The 12,677-nt window shown below is 34.9% G+C and overlaps 1 protein-coding gene across 7 annotated transcripts in view; it reads right to left on the reverse strand.

Annotated features, from left to right (window-relative positions):
* Nucleotides 1-1,245: 1,245 nt before the first annotated feature.
* The window catches only part of RGS17 (regulator of G protein signaling 17), a 103,782-nt gene continuing 92,350 nt past the window's right edge, over nt 1,246-12,677 (reverse strand). For 5 of the 7 annotated variants that reach the window (XM_061428366.1, XM_061428369.1, XM_061428364.1 and 2 more), the window contains one exon: nt 1,246-8,083. In XM_061428366.1, coding sequence (XP_061284350.1) covers nt 7,895-8,083 — 189 coding nt within the window. In that variant the 3' untranslated portion in view covers nt 1,246-7,894. Of the gene's footprint in view, nt 8,084-9,976; nt 10,444-12,677 lie in introns of those variants that run through there. The other 2 variants (XM_061428371.1, XM_061428370.1) reach the window with 2 other exon arrangements.

The raw sequence follows: 12,677 nt of genomic DNA on the forward strand, positions 1-12,677 counted from the left end.
CTGCCCTTTATCTGCCACTTAATTTACATAGCCTTTAAACGACTTGCTTCCACACCGATTCTCCTGCCTAGTCTCACTTATCCCTTGTTAGTCGGCTACTTTTTAAGGACGTTGAGCCATTCGTTTCCTGTTTGCTGCTAACCACTGCCAAGCAAAGCCTTGACAGCCCCGCCTCCGGGGGCCCCGCCCGCCAATTTGACACGGTGGATTAGTGCCCAGAATACTGAAGTTTATTCGTGTAATGCTTTTGAATTTTTAAAGACCTCTTCATAGACCACCAGAAGAATGTATGAAGTGAAGTGAAGTCGCTCAGTCGTGTCCGACTCTTTGCGACCCCATGGACTGTAGCCTATCAGGCTCCTCCGTCCATGGGATTTTCCAGGCAAGAGTGCTGGAGTGGATTGCCATTTCCTTCTCCAAGAAGAATATATAGGAGAGTATAATACAACCCAGAGAGGCCTGGGGACGCTACAGCTGAACTCTCAATTGGGGAACTCTCACCACCTAACTAGTTTGAGCAGGGCTTACTTACTGTACAGAGACCTGACATACTGAAAAAGTTTCTCATTTATTTATTTTTTAAATATAAAAATACAGGAGTCCTCTGCAAGGTTCAGTCATCCTTACTTAAGTCATCTAATCAAAATTGTTAAGTATAAAATTCTTATAAAATGCGCTTGCATTGCCTCTGCTGTATTCATTTCTGTACTCTACATACAAATGCAAAGTGAAGTAGAGGAATGAGATCACTCTCCAAACAATATAAAACAGAAATATGTTTGGCTACTTAGAAGCTTCCACTAACTCAAATCTTCTTTCATTTTGTATGTGAATTAAAGCCACACTACTTTTACAAAATTGTCTTGCTTTAAAGTAGTGATTGAAATCGAATCTTAAATTCAAATCCGAGTATAGAACAGGACTGATGAGGTTATCTACATCTCTTTTAGGAACAGGTATTTCTCAAGTCTAAACTCAACTTTGAATATTGTTTTAAGCACAGAATTGGGGGGAGCTACTTGACTCCAAACTCTCAGCTGAATTTTCAAAACAAGTCATTTCATGAACATACTTCATTACTTATAAAAGGTGCAAAGGTGCAAAAATGTAATAAGCAATAACCTTGTAAAATAATGTAAAGAATCCAGCCAGAAATTATTTTCCCTCAGATGTGTAAGCAATTTAAGTAATATAAATAAGTGTACCTTTACTCCTGTAATGTGACACCAATGAGGAAACAGTGACTTGTCTAAGGATACATGGGTGAATTCTTTATTAATTCAAAACATTTAAAAAAAGTCAGTGTGTAATGCATGTGTGTTTTACAGTAATATCCATGGGTGTCCACAGTGTAGTCAAATGAAAACAGCTGTAGTTTGATTTACTTTGAAAAGTCAAAGATATATACTGTTTGAGATTTCTGAATTTTCTTACATTATTGTCATGCTCAACTTCTATTATATGTTGAAAATTCTAGCATTTTCAGGAAGTCTTATTGTACATAGGTAAAAATAATAAAATAGATTCAAGGAAGGAGGAATAAAAACCCAAAACAACTTAATTTAGAGGAAAAATAATCTGGATTATCTATTCAATTTATAAGTACCTACAGTTATTTTGGCATTTCAAAATAACCAAGCATGGTATCTCAAGTTATATTCATGCATTCAAAACTTCTTTATGGTCCACTAATAAATATTGATCAACTCCAAAATATGGATATAGATTATTAAGTACAATGAACATAGCAAAAATTTACACATGTTCAATATGATAAATTTTACAAGAATCGAACACATTGAAATTATTTTTAATATTTAGCAAACATCTTAAAATCATATACAAGAAACATTGTATTTATGACAAATAGGTTAAAGCAAGACGGAAAAAATCAAGTCTTACATTATTCCAGTATTCGGTGTTCATTGTTCAGTGAAAGGCAATATAGAAAAGTACTCACCAAAATGACCATCAATTGAGACTACCTTTTAAGACAGTAAGACTAAAATCTTCACTACCCAAGAGGCGTAGAGGATTAAGGTAATTATACATGTAATTCAAGAGAAGAAATTCACTTTCACCCCCATTAAGTGAATATTCAAGTTAACACTATTTTGGAGTTTTACTTTCCTATATCAATTTCCAGTTCATTATATTTTCTTCATAATGTTTGTTAGCAGTCATTTAGTGGAAACTAATAGCAGCACTGAGGAATCTGCTCTGAGTACTATGTCAGTGTAAATGTCCAGTAAATCTACCTTCAAAATACCCTCTTAAAAAACGTATCACTTTACAGTGGAAAAATCTAACAGACACTACCTCAGTCAGACAATGACGTTCAACATCAACAATAAGTCATGTTGATGATGGTATGTACCTTTGATATGGTGTGATATGAATGGCACTTCTGTGGTCTTTCATCCAAAATCTAATAACACCTGTCTATTCATGGGAAAACGATCAGAAAAATTCCAGTTGAGGGACATCTTACAAAATACTAGGCCTATAACTCCTCAATACTGCCAGGGTTATCAAAAACAAGAGAAATTTGAGAAAACATCATAGCTAAGAGGGTAACATGATGACTAAATGTAATACCATATCTTGAACAGAATCCTGGAACAGGAAAAAAAAAAAAAAATTATGAAAAGCAAAGAAGGGCAGGGAAGCCTGGCATGCTGCAGTCCATGGTGTCTCAGAGAGTCGGACATGACTGAGCAACCGAACAACAGCAAAGGAATCTGAATAAAGTATGGACTTAATAATGCATTGATATTGGTTCACTGGAGAAGGAAATGGCAACCTACTCCAATAGTCTTGCCTGAAAAAAATCCCATGGACAGAGGAGTGGTGGGTTACAGTCTCTGGGGTTGCAAAGAATTGGACGGGACTTTGTGACTGAACATCCATGTATCGGTTCATTTATTGTGACAAATGTTTCATGGCTGTGACATGTATGGATCCTATCTGTACTATCTTTTCAATTTTTCTGTAAATCTAAAACTATTCTAAAATAAAAAGTTTAATAAAAAATTTTATGAACACACAACTACCTTTTATTCTCTTACTTTCGTGATAAACTTATTTTAAAAATCATACTACCTTAATAGTAAAAAGCATGCTTTCTATTCCATGGCAGTGTCAATGTTTTCTACTGGCTATCTTTTTTAACTTGGGTTTTAGCTCTAACTCCTACATATATACTTGGCAGATTAACTGAAAAATTCTTCCTATGCTTGGGAATGTTTATTTCCTGTGGAATTTAAATTTTCAAATGATTTCTCTTAAACTTCGATTTAAACCTACAGTATTATACACCCACTCACACATTTGCATATACACATCTAAATATATCTGTGTGTGTGTCATTGAAAGAAACATTTCTTGTTTGTAGATTGAGTATGATGTTGGTGAACTGAGAACAGTGATTTTGAATCACATTACTGAACAAAGCAAAGACATATTCATATATTCTTCTGTCTTAAAATGAGCTTGATCGTATTTTTTGAATGAATAATTCAATCAGATTTTTAAAGTACAGTTTCAAAAAAATCTTGGCAAGTGCATTGAAGGCACTTAATGCATTCATTCTTGAAATGGGAATTACTGAGCTAGAGAACTTTGATATAATAATATGTAACACTTCATTCTATGTTTAATTCATTCTCATGGCAATCCTGTAAATTTTTATATTCTTCATTTGAAGAGAAAGAAACAGGTTCAGAGAGGATAAATGATTTGCCCAAGGTCACAAGAGACAGAAGTATAACTGGAAGACAAATGTATAACTAAAGCCTGGTATTTGGAAAGAAAATGTATCCCTCTGTGGATTGTTGTGTGTTCCAAGGATACTACTAAGAGTGCTGCAAGGAAGATCTGAAACAAGTTTTTTATATCAGTTTCACTGGTAAATATTTGCAGTTGTAATAACTAAACTTTTTATGGATTGTTTTCTCAGAAGAACAAACATTTTATATTGGTCAGAGATTAAAAACAAAAAACTGAAAAAGGCATACAAAGTGTTTGCAAGTTATATTTTGAAAACTAAGGTCATAAAGTGTCAGTATAAATACAGGTAAAAAAACAATTCTAGAAATATCTTTCCCACTTTTCAAAATAATTTGCCATCTAATGCAAAGTTTTCAAAGCTTGTGTTTGATAGGGCCCTATCCATAGACTTTTTAGGTGGCTTATTTTGTATTTTCTGACTGTATTTTAAATTTCTTCCTTGCATACTTCTTCCTCAAAGCATCTGGTATATTGCCATTTTGTAAATGTAGTTTGTTACAACTACAATATGACATATTTCTTCAATATAAGTTAAAAGTGTATAGAAAAAAAAGGATACATTCAAAAATAAGAATCAGGTATTATTTTAAATCAGCTTAATGGGGTGAAAGTGTATTTTTGCCCCTAATAAATAAATACTATTTACCTATTTCTATAGTCCTTTTGCAAAACTGAACTCTCAGGTAAATACATGATACACATTTCATTCCACACTAACAACCTAGGCAGCATGAAAGGATACTAATAAACACCCCATGCATATGACCAAATATCAACTGGTCATCTTATGTACATATTTTAAGATTAAAAAAAGTGACCACATTACGGTCTTAACTTTTGCACTTCATAGTGTTGATATCAAAATTGTGTTTTGCTATTGTTCTTTTGCCAGTGCACCTACTGAGCTTAGAGCTGCCCTATAACACTGTTGGGATATCTGTATTACCTTTGGGTAACGTAATAATTATTCAAAGTAAAGAAGCATCATCCATTCATTTTTAATGTGATCTAAGTTCAAAATGCATCTCTGAACAGATGTCTCCAATTTATATAAATATATATGTATATTTATATATGACCTATATCCTCTACTTTTCTTTCCATTATAGACACATCTGAACTTAGGCATTATTTAAAGAGCATTAACCTCTTTCTGTGTACATTAGCAGATTCTAACAGTATACAAAGATATCTTGGTAATGTAAAACATGAAGTGTACCTTCTAAAGTGCTAATTTTTCCTCAGGGAGGAACTTACTCTCTAGAAAAAAATCAAACTCTACCAAAACAAATATTGTGCTCTTGGAATGGTAGCATAGACACCAGTTGAGGGCTTTTTTGTTTGTTTGTTTGTTTATTATAGCTCTGTAATTAAAACAGAAAGAATTACACCATACTTTAAAAATTGGTAGAGTTGCAGATACATAGACATACTGTTAGATACACTTAAAACATTTTGAAATTAAAAGAGTTGCTCTCCCCTCCCCTGAAAATAGGAATTTAGCACAGAGGTCCTCACATAGTGTGGTTATTGATATTTGATGTGTAAATCTACCCTAGACTCATTCTCAACACATTTCTAATCAGGTTTCAAAAGGGTATATCAGCTTCAAAATCTGTATTCTACAAATGCCCCGGGTTAGAGATTAGGACTCTTTATAAGGGCCCTATCTTTTACATTTGGTAAAATATTAAAAGTATTGTCAAACAGACAATTCATCTAATAGTCCAAAGTATCTTATAAAGATAACTTATGACTAGCAGGTCACCATCATATATAGTAACAACAAGAATATAAAGTCTACACTTAAAAAATTTGATTCATGCGGTTTATCTTAGTATATTACATATTTTCTAGTCATGTATACCATACATTGTGCCTCAAACACAGGAACAAATGTGATATTATAACATATATGTGTATACATCATTGTAGCATAACAAACTCAACTCTAATCAAGAAAAAAATAGTTTAGGAACAATAAACTTCACGATAGAAGTGATGATTCTTTTAGGTTTTTCTTCACTCGTTAGGAAAAAAATATGACTTTTTGTAAACATCTTCATAGCTCTCTTTTCCCACTATGTTACTGAAAACTATTATTCAAACAGTAAATATTTAATTGACATGGATAAAGCATGTCTTAACACTAACACTTTCAGACAAAAACAGGCATTTGTTAAAAGAAATGTTTATTATAAATATTTTCTATCTTATATTTTAACTACATTTTCATAAAGAATGTATTTAAAAGTGCTGAATACGGTAGGATAGTCAGCAACGCCAGTGTAAACAGAACGCTTTGTTTTCTACTCTGCAAACGTTTTTTTTTTTAATCCCATTTTGTCAAACACTGCAACAGTTAAAATATTTGCATAGGGAAGATTATAGCCCTTTTAATCATATCTCCTGAATGCTATACAAATTAGAAAATCAAATTCACATAAAAAAATTCTTGAAATGTTTAACTTTATGGAAAAAGAAAATTACGATGCCAACCTTTCAAGTAAAGTAAATTTTAAAAAGAAAACCCCAAACTTGTTTTTCTTAAAAAAAGTTTAATAAATTAAAAAAATGAGAGGTAGTTAAAAAATGACAAAGGAAACTTATAATTTTAATATCATCCTTAATATAAGGCCAGTATTCTTAGTGGATATAAATATTTTTAAAACTTTCATTTTAGGTTACTCAATATTATACTTATTAAGTTTAAGATTAAAAAAATAGCCTCCAGGGGATATTAATATTCAAATGTAACACTTTGATATAAATATGACACTGTTGTCTGTGTGTGCACGACAGGATACTGTTTCCTTGAATGTCAAAAGTACATGCCAAGGTCAGGCAAGTATTTTTTGTCTTAAAAGATTTAGTGGTACTTATAAAAAAATAATATGGCAGCTAAAACATTTGAGCACTGTTCTGCCTTTCAATTAGGGATGAGAATTAATAGTTTGGTTTTAACATATTTTAAATAAGTTATTTTTAAGATACTACGTGAAAACAGTTAAGGTCTGAAGTAGAGAATTATCTTCTAAAGAACCCCTATAAAACTTTTCTTCGTTAAAAACCTTAGCTTTTACTGGATTTCACTTTCAACGAAAATATGCCACAGTCCAGATGCTATTCATCCAAAGTTTTAAGATGCTACATATAGGCATTCCTTTATTAAATCTTTTCTTTATATTCCAAAACTAAGTTATCAAGCTTTTTTTTTCTTGCTAAAGTACATACTTTATGCAACCATTTTAGAACTGGAGACCCAGTCTTTAATAAATTAATTACAGTATTGGACATCTGATATATACATAGATTCATTTTCTTCTATTACAACTAAAAACAATATCACTCTTTGATTCGTCATTGAGATAGAATATCTTCAAATTGTTTTGTGCTTTTTTCTTTTTTCCTCATATATATATGTATATATTATTTTTTACATAGCAAACTCTTCTGTAATGAAAATGCCACAGTTTTGGCAGTGAACAACCAGAGGAATTCCCCATGAGGATTTTCCAACAAACAGAGATAAATAGCTCTTTTTTCATGTACAGAAATATTGGCTTCAAAGTCAGTGTACTGAACACAGTATATAGCATGTTGACTATCAGAGTTACAATTTTAAAATTGGCTTTTTCTGTCTTAGAGTATATTTAAAAATGCAAACCACAGCCAACTTTGGGGCAATTATTTCTATAAGACCATATTGCACAAAAGTCCTTAAATACAGATATAAGTTATGCCATTTGGATTTAAGTGTTGTGAAAACTAAATGGCAAATGAAGCGGGTTTACTTGGCACATGCAGTCTCTGGGCACACTAGGAGACTGTTCATAGGACTACAAATACAGTTTGCTTGCAAGTAGAATGAATGCGTGTTCAACGAAATAAACTTAATTTGGCAATTCATTGTTTTATGTGGTATTTTCTCCAAAGTAACCACGGATAAACCTTGATAAAAATGGAGCCAAAGACCATATGGTTGTATTTTCACAGTAGCCTGAGGATTGCTAAACTGTAGTTCTCCAGGAACTCAGTTTCAGGTGTTACGTAACTACTTTTATTTCTCATCGCAGCCCTCCAAAATGATTTTCTTTAATAAAAATTAAGATTCAGAAGTAGAGCTGGCAGTACTTTCAACAAATGACTTATAAATTTGAGAGTTCAAAAACCTGGGGAAAGAATCTCTGTGCATTAAGGTATATATCTGGAGTTGGGCATCTTCATACATGTGAGGATTAGGATCCAACAGATTTCTATTGATCACCTCTCTAACTCGAGAATCGAGACTGACCTAAAAAGAAATAAGAGCAGATTCATTAAATAATATTTTTTCAAAAGATCTCAATCAAGTAACTATATGCTCATGACATTTCAGAGAAACCTTAAAGAGTAAATCTAAAAATCTTGAGGTTATGTTTTCAAACCTCTCATAACCCTGCATACTTTTTTCCTTCAAAAATTGAATTAAACAAAAACCAACTGTAAACCAAAATTTGAGTTCAGATATCTTGGCTTACTTGGATGTACCCCTTCTATGCATTCATTCAGGAGTTTTTGACAATTTCTCTCATTGTTGCAGTGCTAGAGAGTCCTCTAGCTAGAATACAAAGTTGTGTGTGTGTGTGTGTGTTAGTCGCTCGGTTGTGCCTGACTCTTTGTGACCCCATGGACTGTAGTCCACCAGGCTCCTCTGTCCATAGAATTCTCCAGACAAGAATACTGGAGTGGGTTGCTATTCCCTTCTCCAGGGGACCTTCCTGATCTTCTCCTGGGTTTCCTGAACTGCAGGCAGATTCTTTACTGTCTGAGCCACCTAGGAAGCCCCTAACCAGAATACAAAGTTACCTCCTCCTATTACATGACTGCTGGGCTGACTCTCTTCATTGAACAAGATAAAAATCTAGCGGAGAGTAGTTCTCTGTCAAAACAACATGTAAATTACATACTGATACCTGACAGTTTCATGTCCCAACAAGTCCTACTGTGTCAGGATGACACCAGGAATGTGGAAGGGCTGAGCAGAGCAGAACCAGAGCACATACTCTTCAGGTGTTACAACTATAGACCTGTTCACACAGAACACGCTATAGTCCTTCCCTAGGAATACGTCCAAATCACTCTGTACTAAAGATTAGAAGAACAATTTCTTGAAATGCAGTCTTTGAAAGAAGAAATATCAGTAGGAACTCAGAGCACCCATTAAAGTAGCCATACAGTGTTATTTGAAAAGTGTAAAGTAATTTTAAGAAATTAAATTCTGCAAGTGATTCCGTTTTTTGTTTTTGTTTTTTCTCCCTGAATGCTAATCCTGTTGGAACTGGTAGGGTAAGTTGGAAAAGGAATGGGGAGGATTAAATAGCAATAAAGGCAAGCTATGGGGAACAGAACTAAGCTCTTTCCTGAAACGAAAGAAAAAAACCCTCCAAGAGGCAAAACACCTCTGAGTCTGATTGGTGTCTGACGTTCTCACTGTTGAACAAAGACCAAGGTATGGTGATCCATAGTTACCCATTTCATGATGTACTTCTATACAAAGCCTTCATATATATAGCTAAGGTTTTGTCACAAGCATCTTGCAAAAGCTTTTTTGGTTCTGGCTTCATTTTCCACCCATTCTTTGGATAAGCCTGGGATCTGAGATGGTCCCAATGAGAGAAGCCACTCATTTTTTCTGGTGTTCCCAGATTCCTAAACTTTATAGCCCATGTGGAGTTGAGTTCATAGAAACACCCCAGGATGACAGCTAGCGGGGGAAGATACATCAGGAAGTGGTGATCCAGACTAAATTTCTGTGGTTTTGCTAGACTAAGTTATACAAAGACAAAATTAAACGTTTCTTGGCTGAATTATGCGTTATTCTCTCTAGATTCTAAAGAAAAAAAATGTTCTGGAAATGGGTCAAGTTTAATTCTCTGTGTTATTGCCACAAGGATCATCATCAAGTACAAAGTAAAAAAGCACAGAATTTTAAGCTAAACTTCTTATTAAAAAATATTTGTGCCTCTTGCTCAACAGGAAAATGTTGATACTGAAGTTTAAACTGATAGGTCTTGTTCTGAAATGTGGTATTATGATAAAGTGAATCTTAACAAACATATTCTACTATTTTTTTTGCAGATGGTGCTTTTACTTTCAAACTTCTGTACTTTTTGTTTCATTGGAGAAAGGAACACTAGATTAGTGATAAAGAGATAAAAGAGGTCTTTATTTCGTAAATAATAGCATATTGAATATATGCTATTTAACACATACATTCCCTAACATATATATTTAACATATGATAAACTGATAACAGTTTATCAGTTGCTAGAATGATATTCGTTATCTTAAGACAGAAAGCAAAATAATTTGAATTATTAAATGTGTTGAGTCTTCATTGTATGATTTAAATTTTATTTTCAAACTAAAAACAGTAGTGAAATATCATAGAGAAAGTAATACCATTCAACATTTAGTCATCTGTAACAAAAACACATTTGCTATTTCCATTTAAAAAATAAAATATTTACCTTAATATCTGGTGGTTTGTTTGAAAAGGTTGTCTGTTAGTCAAAAGACGTGTAGAGAGGTCAAATAACAAGGATAAACCCCATGAGTATGACAATCTATGGTTTCATCTTGTGGCCTCTTTGTGCTTCGATTGTGGAACATCTATAATACAAATTAGTGCGGGTGGATCCCAGCATGGGCCTGAGCCTAGGCCCCCTAGGATTCACCCCTGAGTAGTGCCATCTCACCTGGGGTGAGATGCCTTAGTGCCTAAGGCACCAGGGGATTTCCTGTACAGACATAACTTAAGGGAAAAGAAAGTTGAGTAGCACTAAGACAACAGCTATTCTAGGTAATGCAAATTCTTTTCTTACTCAGTCTTCCCAGACTCCCGTTTTGCGGGGTGAAGGAAACAATGTGTGCTCAGTCGAGCCCCACTCTGTGCAACCCTTTGGACTGTAGGATTTTTCAGGCAAGAATACTGGAGTGGGTTGCCATTTCCTGCTCCAGGGAATCTTCCCAACTTAGGGATCAAACCCATTTCTCCTGCATCTCCTGAATTGCAGACAGATTCTTTACCACTGAGCCACAGGGAAAGGGAGCAAAGCAGTGCTGTAATAATAGAATAAAAAGACAATCTACTCCCGTGGGGCTGGGCACACGACAGCACTGATAGACCTGGCAGCCCTGACCCAGCAGTCTTAGCGGTGCTGGAAAAGTGGGCGTGTTGAGAGGCGGTAAGTGAAACTAATGGAACCATCCATTGCCACAGGGAGGAGACAGGGAAGAAAAGCACGTGGCTTACAAACATAAAAATATCCACCAGCAACTCCACACGGAGAAGGCAATGGCACCCCATTCCAGTACTCTTGCCTGGAAAATCCCATGGACGGAGGAGCCTGGTAGGCTGCAGTCCATGGGGTCGCTAAGAGTTGGACACGACTAAGCGATTTCCCTTTCACTTTTCACTTTCATGCATTGGAGAAGGAAATGGCAACCCACTCCAGTGTTCTTGCCTGGAGAATCCCAGGAACAGGGGAGCCTGGTGGGCTTCCATCTATGGGTTCGCACAGAGTCGGACACGACTGAAGCAACTTAGCAGCAGCAGCAGCAGCAGCAACTCCACAAACTAGTTGGGAGGAAAATGAAATGAAAGCTAAAGGTTCAACAAGAGTGTGGGGGTAAAATGGGGAGAATGAAAACAGAAATCTTGTTTGTGTGACTGGGGAAAACCTGGGTCAAACTGAATTATATACTATGCATGGAGCTAATTCACGTGAAGTAGGTGGATATGGCCAAAAGGCAGCACACCAAGTTTTGAGCCTGACTTCCCCTTCTGGTCTTAGAAATGCAATGAAAATTTTGATTCTTTGGACATTGTTTTGGTGGAATTATACTGAAAATGAATTACCACAGAAAGTCTTTTATCCTCATAAAGACCCTCCTAAGTTAACTTAATTCCTTGAACATTTTCTTTTTTTACATACCATGATTTAATTTTCCCCCATTTTTTTCATTTTATTTTTAGTTTTACTGAAGCTGCTTTACTATTTTTTTTCTAAGTAAAATATTGATTAATTTTTTTTCCTTTGTAAGCCCATGTTAAATTTTTACCAACTATAGCTTCTGCTCCTGGAGATGTTCTCTATAATTTTAACTAACTTTGGTCTCATGTAAAATTTTGTAAATTTGAAGGCTATCTGATTCTCCTATCTGTTTTAGTACACTTTTTACCACATGCATTTTTAGCCATATTACTTTGTGTCGGTTACTTCTATGGAAAATAATTCTATATTGCAAATAAGACTGACTATTGGAATGCATTTCTTGAAGCAAAGATCATTGGTACAGTAACCATACTCCTGGTGGCGAATAATGATGGGAAAGTTTATCTTGCTTCTGAAGGACAGTTCAGACATGTGATGAAGGTTGCTAGTTCTCACTGTGTCTCAAGTTCTAAGTTTGGGTTCATAGAAGTCCAGAGTTGTGTCATGAATAGAATACTAAACAATGGAATATCAACGAGCATATTGTAGTTAGAAGAGCTTCACTTGGAATCAGAAGATCTTGGGCTTCTGTTCGCTCTCTACCAGATATAATTCTACTGTCCCTGCTTTACTTCTTTGAGAATCAACTGGTTTTGCTATAAAATGGTGCCATCTGTCCTAGAGGCTAAAGGGTTATTGTGAGATTTATACTGTAATAGTATCCATAAGAGCATTTTATCAACAACAAACTTTAAGCCCAATGTAAGGTAATAATAGTACTGCTAAGTCGCTTCAGTCGTGTCCGACTCTGTGGGACCCCACAGACGGCAGCCCACCAGGCTCCCCTTCCCTGGGATTCTCCAGGCAAGAACACTGGAGTGGGTTGCCATTTCCTTCTCCAATGCATGA

This window comes from Bos javanicus, chromosome 9 (genome assembly GCF_032452875.1).
Source record: "Bos javanicus breed banteng chromosome 9, ARS-OSU_banteng_1.0, whole genome shotgun sequence".
Lineage (NCBI taxonomy): Eukaryota > Metazoa > Chordata > Mammalia > Artiodactyla > Bovidae > Bos > Bos javanicus.